The 14819-nt window shown below is 41.2% G+C and overlaps 1 protein-coding gene across 2 annotated transcripts in view; it reads right to left on the bottom strand.

Moving 5' to 3' along the window:
* Nucleotides 1–14819, bottom strand: part of atp2a2 (ATPase sarcoplasmic/endoplasmic reticulum Ca2+ transporting 2) — a 103833-nt gene that overhangs the window by 36837 nt on the left and 52177 nt on the right. For both annotated transcript variants that reach the window (XR_004415697.1, XM_033043270.1), the window contains exons 6-8: nucleotides 8270–8350; nucleotides 6556–6641; nucleotides 311–775 (exon numbers count right to left, since the gene is read on the bottom strand). Coding sequence is in view for 1 of the 2 variants with exons in the window: in XM_033043270.1 (XP_032899161.1) it covers nucleotides 311–775; nucleotides 6556–6641; nucleotides 8270–8350 (632 nt within the window). In the remaining variant the exon portion in view is untranslated. The remainder of the gene's footprint in view (nucleotides 1–310; nucleotides 776–6555; nucleotides 6642–8269; nucleotides 8351–14819) is intronic.

Here is a 14819-nt window from a genome sequence, read left to right as displayed (position 1 = left end):
AGTAGCTCAGAGTAGATAGAGGCGGGAGAAGGGGAGAAATGGGTGCATGTTGGAGTGAGGGGACAGGAATGAGGGACGGGTGGTGTTACTTAAAATTGGAGTATTCAATGTCCAACAAAATTTGAGGATTTGTGTAAAAATGGGTAAATATTCTGCAGGAATAAAATGGGGGGGGATAGATATCCTGCACACTATCAGCTGAACGATTGGGAATCTTCTCTTGCTAGTCCAACAGATTAGAAAAGCAAGCAACACTTTTGAAAAAAAGTAATTAGCAAATGATTTCAAATGCGATTGCCAAAGCACTTACCCGGCAGACGGACATCTGGTTAGTTGTGAGAGTGCCGGTTTTGTCAGAGCAGATAACCGAAGTGCAGCCCAGTGTCTCAACGGACGGCAGACTCCGCACAATCGCATTCTTCTTTGCCATGCGCCTTGTGCCAAGGGCCAGGCAGGTAGTTATAACAGCCGGCAAACCTTCGGGTATTGCAGCCACTGCCAAAGCCACCGCAATTTTGAAATAGTAGATGGCGCCGCGAATCCAGGAGCCACCGTGGACGGGGTCGTTGAAGTGGCCAATGTTTATGATCCAAACCGCAATGCAGATCAGCGAAATAACCTTGGAGAGTTGTTCACCAAACTCATCGAGTTTCTGCTGCAGAGGAGTCCTCTCCTGTTCAGTTGCTGCCATCTCATCGCGGATTTTGCCAATTTCTGTGCTCGTACCAGTAGCAACAGCAACCCCAATTGCCCTACCAGCTGCGATATTTGTACCCTGAAGGCAAAGAAAAGAAAATATTTTCCTTCAAAAATAAAGAACTACTAAATCTATGCCTGCATGAGGGCAGCGCAGTGGCACAAGTGGTAGAGCTGCTGTTTCACAGCGCCAGAGACCTAGGTTCAATCCTGACCTCGGCTATTTTCTGTGTGGAGTTTGTACGTTCTCCGAGAGACCACGTGGGTCTTCTCCGAGTGCTCCGGTTTACTCCCACATCCCAAAGACAAACAGGTTTGTAGGTTAATTGGCTTTGGTAAAATGGTAAACTCTCCCTAGTATGTAGGATAGTGCTAGTCACTGGTCAGCACAGACTCGGTGGGCCCAAGAGCCTATTTCCACGCTGTATCTCTAAACTAAACCTAAGTTGGATCCTGACCTTGGCTGGTACACAAAATTGCTGGAGGAACTCAGCGGGTGCAGCAGCATCTATGGAGCGAAGGAAATAGGCGACGTTTCGGGCCGAAACCCTTCTTCAGACGTTTTTCACAACCTCCTCTCTAATTGCACACCTTCTGTGATCCCCCCTGCCCTCCAACTTTCACAACCTCCTGACCTTGGCTGCTGGCTGCGTGGAGTTTGCACGTTCTCCCAGTGACCCTATGGGTTTACTCTGGGTGCGCCGGTTTCCTCCAACATCCCAAAGCCATGCAAATTTACGGGTTAATTGAGCTCAGTAAATTGCCCCTAGTGTGTAGGGAGTGGAAACGAAAGAGGCAGAACAGAACTACTGTGAATGGATGATCGATGGTTTGCGTGGGCTCATTGGGCCGATGGATCTGTTTCCACTCTGTATCACTAAATTAAAGCTAATTGCACAGGTATCTGGAAACACACCAGTTTAATTACCGTGTGTAAAAGTAAGGATGGATTCAAGTTTCAGTTAAAGCCCTTCATCAGAACAGTTCGGCTTTCTGATTTGCTTATTAATATTTTAAATATTCAGAGATTTTCCCTTCAACTTTACCATTTGTCATGCAGATATAGTTACAGGAGCTAAGAAGAATGAGTGGGTCAGATGACACCACAGCAGTAGAGCTGCAGCGTTACAGCGCCAGAGACCTAGGTTCAAGCCCGACTGCCGGTGCTATCTGCATGGAGTTTGCACGTTCTCCCTGTGGCCGCATAGGTTTTCCCCTGGTGCGCTGGTTTCCTCCAACATTCCATGCAAAGACGTACATGTTTACAGGTTAATTGGCTTCGCTAAAATTGTAAATTATCCCTAGTGTGAAAGGTAGTGCTAGTGTATGGGGTGATTGAAGACTTACTTGTGCCTTTAGTTCATTAATAAAGAGAATTTATGAAAATATTACTTATCATTGAGCACAAAACTTATCAAAGCAGATGACCTTTTCTCTCAGGTTGGGTGTCTAACGAGAAGTCTACAAGTGACGGAAGTGCCTATTATTTCTAGGCCACTTTCCCTTTCATCTTTACGCATTGATGCGCCATATGGCCTAATTCTGCTCCTATTACTTGTGACTTGGAAGTTATTTTTCATTATTGGCAAAAGAACCAATGCACTAGTGAATGAATATCAAACAGTTTTACTAATAACCATAGTTTTACTAATAACCATAAATGTGAATTAATCGAACAGTTAGCTAGAAACTCATTTATGGTCAGCGACATTGAATTGTGGGTTGAATCGTATTAACCTCAAGTGTGGATCTGGGGAGGCAGACTACAATACACCTAAATTTAACAGGGATGAATTTCTTGGTAAATATTCACATTATATTTTTGGATTGGGCTCTTTTTTAACATCAGTGAGGGTTAAAACAAAAAATATAACTACAGGGATGCACTTCATCAAATTAAAAACACACCATTTACACCCAGACATTTTCCCAATCCAAACTTTGGCTACAAAATTTAAGAACCATTTATTTAAACAAGCAGTTAACAAACAATATTGGGATATTCTTGATCTTTATTATTCCACCCCTAAAAAAGGCTTTAGAATCCAAGTGCATTAGCAGCCACTCAACGGTGACCTATAAAACTGTGACGCTGTCCTCCTGCAGAGTTTAAATCTGGCGGCTTTGAAGTCATGAGTTCATCCTCTGGGTTTAATCGTAACATTGTTGACCACAAGCATCCTGCAAGCCTGACCTATAAATCCGAAAACACATCCCTAGGCAGGCTTCATCGTATGATTTTGTTCACCGTCAGGCTCACCTACTTTAATGCAGCATCCCCAATGGTTTGGATATGCGATTTCAATAAACATGTCTTAAACACAGGGCAGCACAGTGGTGCAGGCAGCTGGTTGAGCTGCTTCCTCAGTGTCAGAGATCCAGATTTCATCCTGACCTTGGATGCTGTCCGTGTGGAGTGTGGAGTTATCTCTGGAATTCTCTGCCACAGAATGTAGTTGAGGCCAGTTCATTGGCTATATTTAAGAGGGAGTTAGATGTGGCCCTTGTGGCTAAAGGGATCAGGGGGGATGGAGAGAAGGCAGGTACAGGATACTGAGTTAGATGATCAGCCATGATCATATTGAATGGCGGTGCAGGCTCGAAGGGCCTCTGTAAATTTCCCCCCGGTGTGTAGGGAGTGGATGCGACAGTTCCCTTCCAGCACCACGACTGAACTTTCCTACCAACACTAGGCTTAAACAAGATAGCATGACTTGTTCCCCATTTCTTCCTCAACTTGTTCCCAATTTCCCTGGGGAAAAATATCTCCAGATGGCACCACCAAAGAGTGTGACATTTTGCAGGCCGCATGCCGGAGAAAATGGTCTACTCATGATCTGACCCTTTTAACGCTAAAATGTGCAGCCAGAAAGAACTACAGCAGTTCAAAGTAGGGTTTTTGACACTAGTCGCTTATTTTCCAGTCTTTTTTATTTCACTGACTTACAGAACTCTTGTAAATTTATGTACGATTTATCTTTTAGTGTGCCGTCTGAGTCTATGATGCTGAAGCAAGATTTTCATTGTACCTGTCCTCACCGTTACCAGTGGATATAACAATAAACTTTGACTTGGCTGCCCCAACCAACCTCAACTGCGACAATGTTATAGTACACTACATAACAGCAGGAACATCTATCCCATTCACCTAGCCTGCACAATGATAGCAAAGAACCAGAGGACATAGGTTTAAGGTGAGAGGAACAAGATCTAATAGAAACATGTGGGGCAACGTTTTCCACTTATATATGGATGGGTAGATGGATTACTTGGACGGGTACATGGTTAAGAAAAGTTTAGAGGGATGAGGGTCAAACATTGGTAAATGGGACTTGCTTAGATGGAGCATCTTGGTTGGAACGGACGAGTTGGGCATGGACTCCAAAGACATCCCAAAAACTAAAGCAAGGTTCAAATCTGCACTTTGTCCTGATTAACTTGGCACAACCCTATCTTACTAAAAGCTAGGACCAAAATCAGTACCACTTAACAGTAATGAAACAAGAGGGTCACCCTATCACTTCCCCAGCAAAAAATGTAAACACAGCAGGATTTAAGTTCTGTAATTCATGTTCAGTATATCCATGGCCTTTTGCTGCTCTCTCCAACTACTATCAATCATTCCAGTGGTTTTCTTCTGCACAAAATTAGACCTGGTCTTTCACTTGTTTACTATCCAGCGAGAGGTAATAAAGAGTTCTCTGTTAGCTGTTGGGAGTCTTAAATAGATGCATTTAGGTAGCTACAATTACAGTTCCTGGTGACTGAAATCCAAAACTGTAACAAAATTAATGTTAAAACATTTAGTGTGAAGATATCACACAACATATACAGTGATTGCTAGTGGGATGAGGACAGGTTTTCATACCCATGGCAAGGGTAAGATTTCCTGAGACTGACTTGGGTTACATTCAAATTGTGAATGCTTGAAGCAACTGAATAGAAATCCACACTCCATTTTACTCTTCAATGAAGATCCATACATGAATAATTTCCACAATAAAACTATTCATATTTTAGAGTTTACTATTTTGGCAGTCCTTCGCAAATGCTGCCTGACATGCTGAGTTTCACCAGCACTTGTTTTGTGGGCTTGACTTCTATGATGTAACTTCATTCCACTACAACAGATCTCCAAATGTAGATTTTGCAGCAAGGTGGATAGGACAAACTGTTTGACTTGGCTGCCCCAAACAACCTCATCTGAGATGACGTTATACTATATAGTATAATAGCAGGAACACCTTTCCCACTCACTCAGCTTGCACAAAGATTGCAAAGAACCAGAGGACACAGGTTTGAGGAGAGAGAGACACAAGATGTATTTGAAATCTGAGGGGTTAAATTAAATTGAAAATCTATGACATCCGGTGTTCCAGATGCGGGCGGGCTCCTGTACATCGGCGAGACCAAAACGTAGACTCAGCGACCGTTTCACTGAACACGTGCTCAATCTGCTAAGGCCTTGTCGATTTCCTGGTTGCTTACGAATTGTAGGTAATTTGTACAAACACCAACCACCTCCCTCACACCCCTCCCAATGCCCCCCCCCTCTCCTCCCCCCACCTCCACTAAAGGCCAGTTAATTAGTTCCACAGTTCACAACTCTGTCTCCCTCTTGGGTTCACACCCATCTCTAGTCAACAGGCAGCCTATCATGGAACCTCCTTGCCCGAGGTCATCTATTTTTTTGCCAGCCCCAATTTGTCCTGTTTTTGTTTCACTTCCAGTTTTATTTCCCCCCCCCCCCCCCAGTACAATCAGTCTGAAGTAGGGTCCTGACCTGAAATGTCACCTATCCATTTTCCCCGGAGATGCTGCCTGACCTGCTGAGTTACTCTAGCATTTTGTGCCTATCTTTGGTGTCAAGCAGCTTCTGCGGTTCCTTTCTATCACTAAATATTTGTGTGTCTGATTAATTATGGGCAATGCAGCAGCACAGCTGGTAGAACTGCTGGCACACAGCCCCAGGGAGCTGAGTTCCACCTTGACCTTGGGGTACTGTCTACATGGAGTTTGTGACCGTGTGGGTATCCCACAGGTGCTCCGGTTTCCCCCCACACATCCTGATTGGGCTTGGAGGTTAATCGGCCTCTATAAACCGCCCAAAGTATGTTGGGAACGTTTGAGAAAGTGGAATAACATAGAAGACTTGCGATTGGAAAGATCTTTGAAAAAGATTTCTATATTGCTGCTTGGCATTCTTGTTTAGGAGATGTCATGTTTTGATGAAGGCCAGTGTGTCAGGAATTGGCAAACACCAGCATAACCTTGAGGCGTAACTAGGAAGCAACTTTCAAGCTTCATTTGAAGCCAGAATTGTCCAAAACAAAAGCCGCGTCATCATTTTCTCCCCCCTCCCTCGAATAAAATGCAGTACCCAACATGTACATATTTTTTTTTTAAATTCACAAGCATATTATTTTGAACGCTGCTCAAAGGATTACAGCATCAGGCCAAAGCTACAATAGCAAATCCGGAGCCAAACTAACCAGGGCTAATGCCAAGAAATGGAGAGCTACTATCCCCTCCACACGACAGTGCATATACACAGATGCCAATGGTAAGTGCAAGGACCAATATGTGCCATTAATTTCTGTCCACTATGTCAGGAAATTTTTAAGTCAGATTTCAATTCCACTTAAAAAGCTCCAATCGCTAAGGTGCAGTAGCTGTCTACAGGGACTTGTAATAATTGGATAATATTTCAAAACGATTTAAAAATAGACAATGTGCGTAAAAATACAATTTCATGGCAAAGAAGCATCTAATTGTACTGCTTCAGAGTGACTGTGCAGCCTCATAACCTCAGTTTCAACTCGTATTACAAAATAAAATTGAGACAGCAAACTTGCTTACTGAAAAGAGCATGTTCTTTTTATCCTGATTCACTGCACGAGGGTCAGGAACGGGGTCGGTGTGTTTGATGATCGACACAGATTCACCTAGGGATGAGAGCACACACAGAGCTGTGTTATTCACCGTCTCCTTGACACAAGGTCTTTACAAGAGGCAATCTGCACTGAAACACAAAATCACTGCAGCCAGTTTAAGCAGGCTTCAGCAACACATCACATAACCACCGTTTGACCAAATCATATCCTGTTCACAGAGGATGTGAATCTTCTGTGATAAGTTGAAATAATTATTGAATAATGCTAAATCCAGTCTAACCTTTTGTTATTTATCTCTCAAAAAAGTAAGAGATAAATAACAAAAGGTTATTTGAGGGGAAAAACACAATTTTACTTGCTTCAGAATTATTCACAATTTATTCTTGAAGTACTTTGCTTAAAATGTTAATTTTACAATGATATGAATGAAACAATGTGCATTACATGAAATTATGGTAAAATTATAAACTGAATTAGGATAACCCTTTAAGTTCCAACTCTTGTTAATTCATGCAAACCTGTTCTTTTAATTGTATTACTGCACCAGTGTGTTAATATCTCAACCAAGTAGTTTGTGGAAAAATGCCTTCAACTAGTACATTGTTTATCTTGGCTGTGCTGAGACTTGGAGAGGACTGTTTAAATTAACTATGGAAAAGTATCCTTGCTTCTAAACTTTAAATCCAAAATAGGGAAACTTATTTTGGGAATAGGGAAAATTTCCCTATTTATAATAGGGAAAATAGTGAAGTTCATTACTTTTATCCGCAACATACTCTAGGGAGTCACCAATTAAGAAACCCTAACACCGAAAAAATAAATAAATCAGTGATTGGAGTTTAGAGATACAGCATGGAAACAGGCCCTTCAGCCCACCGAGTCCATGCCGACTATCGATCACCCATTCACACTAGTTCTACGTTCCCCCGCTTTCGCATCCACTCCCTACACACTAGGGTATATTTACAGCGGCCAATTAACCTACAAGCCGCACGTCTTTGGGATGGGGGAGAAAACCGGAGGACACCCACACGGTCACTGGGAGTACGTACAAATTCCACACTGACAGCAGCCGAGGACAGGATCAAACCCAGGTCTCCGGTGCTGTAGCAGCTGTTCTATCAGCTGTGCCCACCATGCTACTCCTAAATCCAACACTGATATCATTCACTTTTTACAGTACAGCACAGGAACAGGCCCTGCGGCCCACAATCTCTGTGCCGAATATGAAGCCTAATCTCTTGAGATTTTTATTGAACTGTATTCAAAAAAGGAATATCAGCGTACCTAGGTACATGAGACAATAAAACACAATTGAACTAATGAAAGATGTGAGATAATAGTCTGGTGCACCCTAAATTTTTGAACATTTCTTTGAACTCTAAAACTGCTTAGTCATGACCAATTAATGTGAAATAAGATCAGATGATGAAGAGTCTTGGCAGAATAAAAGTTACCAACACGACTGTTTGGCATGCAGATGCAATGTTTCATAAAGCATGAGCTACTTCAGAGGTATTATACTTGATCTTTATATGTACAATTCCAAAACACATTGAATGCTGCTCATCACATTTTAACTTTCAGATTTACAAGAACACAGTCATCGAATGAATGCAAAGTAATTGTAAAATGAAACTACTTAGAGCTGCAAAAGAAGCATGATTTCAACTCATTACCTGTTAGAATAGATTGATCTACTCTTAAGGTTGTTGACTTGATTGCAGTCAGTCTGATGTCAGCAGGGACCTTGTCGCCAACTGTGTAGAGAGAAAAAAAGATGATTAAATTTCAGAGAGAGACACACACAAGGAACTGCAGATGTTAAAACCCTGAAGAAAGGCCTGACCCAAAATCACGACAATCCATTCCTTCCGCAGATGCTACCCGACTAGCCGACTTACATTAACACTTTGTGTTCTGATTAAGTGTCAGAACAATGTCTGTGGTCTCATAGCTATAAGTAGCATGTGGTGAAGTAATCTGTACCTGACACCAGGATGCAGGCAGATAAACTCAGCTATTGCAGAGACCATGCTGCATTTATCAATCATCCATTTTTATTTTTCCAAGAAAAGATTTAGGTTTAAATTTAGAGTTACTGTTGTCAGATGTCCCGTTTTGCATGCTATCCAATCAAATCAGATAATACTATAGATGAATACAATCAAACTAAAGTCAAGTACAAAAGGAAGGTAGAATGCAGAATATGGTTCTCAGCATTAAAACGCATCAGTTCCAGAGACAATGTTCAATGTCCACAGTGGGGTGGAGGTGATTCGAACAACACCCTAACTTCCAGAAGGACTGTTCAGAAGCCAGGAAGAGGAACGGGGCGGGGGGGAGAATCACTGACTCTCAAATGCAGGAGGGTCCTGTACAAAACCTGATGATCTTCTACATGTACAGGATGGAACACACACCCATTTTCCAAAAGCCTGAAGAACAATGTAAACATTTTGTGCAATGCATTATATCTGATCTACAATCTGTTCAAAAATATCCAGCTGAATTATTATCCTACATTAGTCCATGTACCCACTGGACAATATAATTTAAAAGGGGGAAATCTAGAGAATTCAAACTAATACATGATTTGGGGTACAGTAATAACAGTTGTATTCGCATGCTAGAGGTAAATGTACTGTAGAATTACTAAATTATTAAATTGGAGATGACTAATTTTGCTTGAAACCTTTTGAGAATGCTTGAAGAAACACAGAGCTCTAAAGAATGCGCTCAGAGAAGAGGGCCAATGTAAAAGCTATTAACCCGCAATGTCAATACAAAGGGAGTGGAGGAATGCACTAACGTACGCAACCGAACAATCTGATAGAGAATAGAAAATATGGAAAGATGGGGAGAAAGTTGAGCAAAGGTGAGGACAAGTCACACAGGGATAGAAAAAAAGGACAATGATTTTAATGTTGGTGGCTCAGACAAGCAGCAATGATTAGCAGTTCCACAAGGAGGTACATTGTGACCGAAGCTGGGTAACATTGCATTTAAAACAAACACAGAAAACGCAGCAGGTCAGGATGCATCTGTGGAGAGAGAAAACCCAATGACAGAACTTAAAAGGAGACTATAGCTTGTAAAGTTGCAGGGAGTGTGAGGTGACTGGGTGGAGAATCTGAAAGTGTTAAATTACCATCAGTGAACAAGGTCACCTGGTCAATGTGTGAATAGGAGTTAGAGGGAGATATTACAAACAAGAGGACCTGGAGAAGAGAGCGCGCAAGTTACACATTTTGCAAACTTTCCCCCTCTCGCCTTATAGCTGTGCCCAAAGATCCTATAGACCACTCCTTCTAAATGCAATGGGCTGACGTGTAGTACGCAACGGAGCGGAACGAGGGCCATTTTTTCATCCATTTCAGTAACCCGACCGACCCGACTCGCAGTGTAATCAACGTTGCGAGGAACAGTTTATGTTAATAAATTATAATTCTGGAAATGAGAAGATTTTTACCAAATAATTTTTATTTTTACGAGGATGTTTCCGTAACCGGCTTCCGTCTCCGCACTAGTTATCTTTGCTCCGCTATGGGATCTTTGGTGCGGAGACGGAAGCCGATTACTGAAATGGGGCCGAAAATTAGCCATGAATCTGCCCATGACCGTACTACGTCTTTTTCGTCGAGTGATCTATCTTGCTCGCTATAGGATCTTTGGCTGTGCCGTCTAGTGTAGAGGTAGACAAATTCTTGATTAGAACGGGTGTCAAGGGTTATGGGGAGAAGGCAGGAAAATGGGATTAGGAGGCGGAGATCAGCCATGATTGAATGGCAGAGTAGACTAGATGGGCTGAATGGCCTAATTCTACTTCTATGATGTGAACTTGAGATGAGGAGGAATTTCTTTACCCAGTGGGTCATGAATCTGTGGTGTTTATTGCCACGGATAGCTGTGGAGGCCAAGTGATTGGGTATTTTTTAAACGGAGATCGCCAGGTTCTTGAGTAGCAAGGATGTCAAAGGTTACAGGAAGAAGGCAAGAGAGTGAGATTGAGAGGGATAAATAGATCAGCTATGATTGAATGGCAGAATAGACCCGAAAGGTCAAATGGCCTGATTCTGCTCCTGTGACTTATGAACTTACGAAGTCTATCCCAACCACTCCCTGTCACTGAAACCCTCCAATCCAGGCTAGCTTTCTGGTAAAGCATCTTCAGATATTTTTTTTTGTGATTGTTTTATCTGGGTAAAGTGCTATTATTATAAACCAACTACATTCCTTTCTGCTGAAAGAAATGACCAATAACTCAAGAAAAATGTGAAGCACATACTGTTTGAAAGAAATATTATGAAAACAAATCCTAAGAATCAAGTTGAATAAAGTACACAAAACCGAGTGTGGAAGATTGATGATAATATCCAACTGCAAGTGGATGGAGGTGCTAACAGAAAGCAAATTTGGTCAATTGTAATTCTTCCATCTAAAAATACACCACTTTCTGCAGCTGCCAGAGAAAGCTGCCAGAATGAATCCAATAAAAAGCATGCTCCGCTTCCTCAAACATAAAATTCCATCGATGGTTCACATGCCCGTTCCCTCAAGGTCACACAAACAAGGATGAGACAATAGAGCTGCAAACAAAACAGAATAATAAATTCACCCTTTCCCCTTAATAATTTGAAGAATATTAAAGATAATATTTCCAAAGCAGAGGCAAAGGCGGCTTTAATTACAAGTGTTTTTCTTTTCACTTTGCACTAAGTTTCATCGAAGGGATGAGAACCTTGAGGCCCTGAGGGAATTTCCAGGGGGGGGTCAGACATGATTTCGGAAAACCTACACACCCAAGGTTTCAAAACTGTCTCGCAATGCAGACGCACTGGATTGTGTCAAAGATTTATCATGAATAACAAAGAGGTTTAAGAAACGCATTGGTGACGAATTACGTACAACTACACGGCAAATGGTTTTATAGCTTAATAAGAATCTTGAGGTGATGCAGTCAAATGCATTTAATACAATGCAAGCAGCAACAATGGTCTAGAAGGAAACAGATCCTCGCTACTACTGGTTACCAATAGACATGGAAATGCACATACCTCTGTCACATCTTATATACAACAATAATTACATTCTCCAGCATTAGTAAATGGCACAGAAGCTTGAAAGCACGTAGCACCAGAAAGTGTGTACCAGCAGCAAACACAAGTCTTGCTTCACCCCAGTCATTCCTTGCCCCATACTCCCATCCAGCAGAAGGAACAGAAGATTGAAAGCGTGGACTCAAGCATGACTCAAAAACAGCTTTGTCCCTTCTTATCAGGCTTCTGAATGCTCCTTCCACAAGCTAGGGTACTGTCACCTCTAACCCCTTATGTACATTGGACTGTCTTTGGAACTGATGCGCCACAATGCTGAGAACTATATTCTGCATATGTGCTATGTTTGGATAGCATGCAAAAGAAAGCTTTTCACTGTACACATGACAATAATTAACGTAAACCTAAATCATATGCAGAGATCAAAACACTATATCGAACAAGATCTCAACTTAGAAACCTGCTTGTATCCAAAACACTTTGTACCCAATCAAAGTAGAACCACAGTATTATTCCTGTGGAGCTTAAAAGCTGCACAAAACTAATGTCGGCATATTGCAAAAGGACAATCTGTTCTGCAGGCATTGGCATGAAAATGTAAAACGGTGCTTTTGGAAATCCGGTTTCCATCTCAGAGGTAAGTGGGCACTCTGCACGGCACTGCTGAATTAAGTACAGCACTAAAGCGGCTAAAACACCTTTCAACACTTTGCTGGTTTCACTCTACAATGACCCTCCAACTCCGGGCACTGAATAGGGAAACAATTGTGGATTCCTGCCCTGCGAAAATACTCCAAAAAATGAAAGTAAACTAGCCATGCAGTTTTTAAATGGGTATAAAAAAATTAACGGATAATGGTAGGTTATTAAACTTTTAAACTGAATTGGGCGCAGAGTTCAGTGAATGTACTAATGTCACATTGGAAGATTAGCACCATCAGCTGTTCCAGCTACAAGACAAAATGTCATTTACATTATGTCATAACCAATACAAAGCAAGCGTAAACCTCAAAACAACTTCATGACCCAGCTCCATTAAAATGCTGCAATCAATAGATCTTTCTAATAACTATATTTACAAACATCCCCTTTAAAAAAACCCTCAAACAAAGCCACCACCAATCAGCTCCATACCCTGCAAGGCATTTTCCCCAATAAGGTCAAGTTGCTTATGAAGCTTCAGTAGCATTTTTCCAGAGTAATTTCTGGTCAACATTTTAACTATTTTGATTTCTGTGGAGATTATAACGAATTAAGGAACTGAGCGATATAAATCTAACCATATATAGGAAATACGTCTTTGCATAAATTAGGTTTCGATCTTTGCTCTGTGATGAGAGTTAGTGGGTGAAAAGCTAAGCTAAGCTTCTGTGCCCTTGAAGAGAAAACAAATAGCAATAGACAATGAGCACAGCCAAAAATGGGGAAACTATTTGCATGTGCTCCCCTGGTGTCGCAAGGAGCTTTAAATGTGGACATATGATAGCAGCTGGTTTCCAGCAATCTCAATTCTGCAGGAGGAACGGGATGATGCCCTGCTACATAGTTTTACAAGCTGTTGAGACAATTGCTCCAAATGCATTTTACAATTTAATATATTTTAAACGTTACGATGTCTTCATCTCGCTGAGAATTAGACGTCCTGCTGCTCTGTAATTTTTATTTGCATTCCTGCTGGATACATAATCTCAAGATTTGACGTAACTATTCAGACAAGTTTGCAATAAAAGGGACAGGTGGTTGGATTGCTCATCTTAGGGGTGACTTGACAATACCCTCCTGCGGATAAAGTCATAAACAAAATCGGTTAAAAAGAGCGAGAGAAAATCGAAAGCGTTCTGTGCTATGAACAAAATGTGCATTTGAATTCTGTTATAATATGCAGAAATAAATCAGACTATAACAGCTAGTGAAGTCAAATGTTATTATTACCCATTGAATTTACAAAGGAAGATAGAAAAAGATATACAAATGGATTGCAAAATGGACACTCCACTTGTTTAGGTGCAATAATATTTAACGTGAAAATTTTAATAAATAAACTCAAAGACACATGCCTGGATCAAGATAAAAAAATCAAAATAATATTAGACCATGCTGTGGCCCATGCAAAAGATTATTCTGCACTGTGGTTAAAATTAATATATTTACAGCAATCTTTAAGCACAGACAAAAGTATTTTAAGTGACAAACAGATGACAGTCTGGACATCCAAGAACTTTACTAATAGGACTGCATATGGAAAAAGCACCAACATATGCCCAACAGTTGAAACAGGGCTTGCTTGATGTGCGCAATTGCTTTTCATTAAAGGCTGCAATCCTGCTTGAAATAAGGCTTCCATAAGTGGAAATAGCAAACAAAATTAGAACAGCTGCCGGCTTCCTTTGGGCTTGACCAATATCACTCAATGTTCCTTCTCACCAGTTCTGCTGCTTTCTTATTTATATCTGACATTTCCATTTAAATGAAAATCATCATAACATCCCCTGTAAATACATTTGTGCAAGTTGTATTCTTACATTGCAAACCCTTTATTCAAAGTTGCTTTTGGAATTTAATGTACACTATGGTTTGATTATAATTATCTACAGTCTTTCCACTGACTGGATTGCATGCAACAAAAGCTTTTCATTGTACCTTTGGACACGTGACAATATACCAAACTAAAAGGATTTCTGCTAATGACCAAGTGAACTTCAGCAGTGTTGTAATTAAATCCAATATTTTAGAGGTCAATGTTGTCTAAAGAATCTGAATCAAAACGAGTTTGTCCATTTCTCCCCACAGATGCTGCCTGTGACAAACTACATTCTGCCAGTAATGTGTTTTTTTTGCTCAAGATTCTAGTGGCAGCAGTCTTTTAGAACTCTAATGTCAGAGGTACTACTGGACTTGGGCCTGAAGATCCCATGACACTATTCTAATAGTTAAATCTATGTTTCAACTGGAATCATTTGCTTATCCGGTTGCGGCGCTGGGTCTGCAGTTTATCTGTCTTTCTTCCTTCTTTGTCTTATCGTTAATGTCAGATGTATGTAATAGTCTATTTTTAGTTGTGTACTATGGGGGGGGGGGGGGGGGGGGGGGAAGGGGGAAGGGGGAAAACGTTTAAAATCTCTTTCTTCAACGGAGATGCGACTTTTTCCATCGTATCTCCGTTCGCGCTGCG

The sequence above is a fragment of the Amblyraja radiata genome, chromosome 25 (assembly GCF_010909765.2).
Source record: "Amblyraja radiata isolate CabotCenter1 chromosome 25, sAmbRad1.1.pri, whole genome shotgun sequence".
Lineage (NCBI taxonomy): Eukaryota > Metazoa > Chordata > Chondrichthyes > Rajiformes > Rajidae > Amblyraja > Amblyraja radiata.
This window is presented reverse-complemented; position numbering and strand designations above follow the sequence as displayed.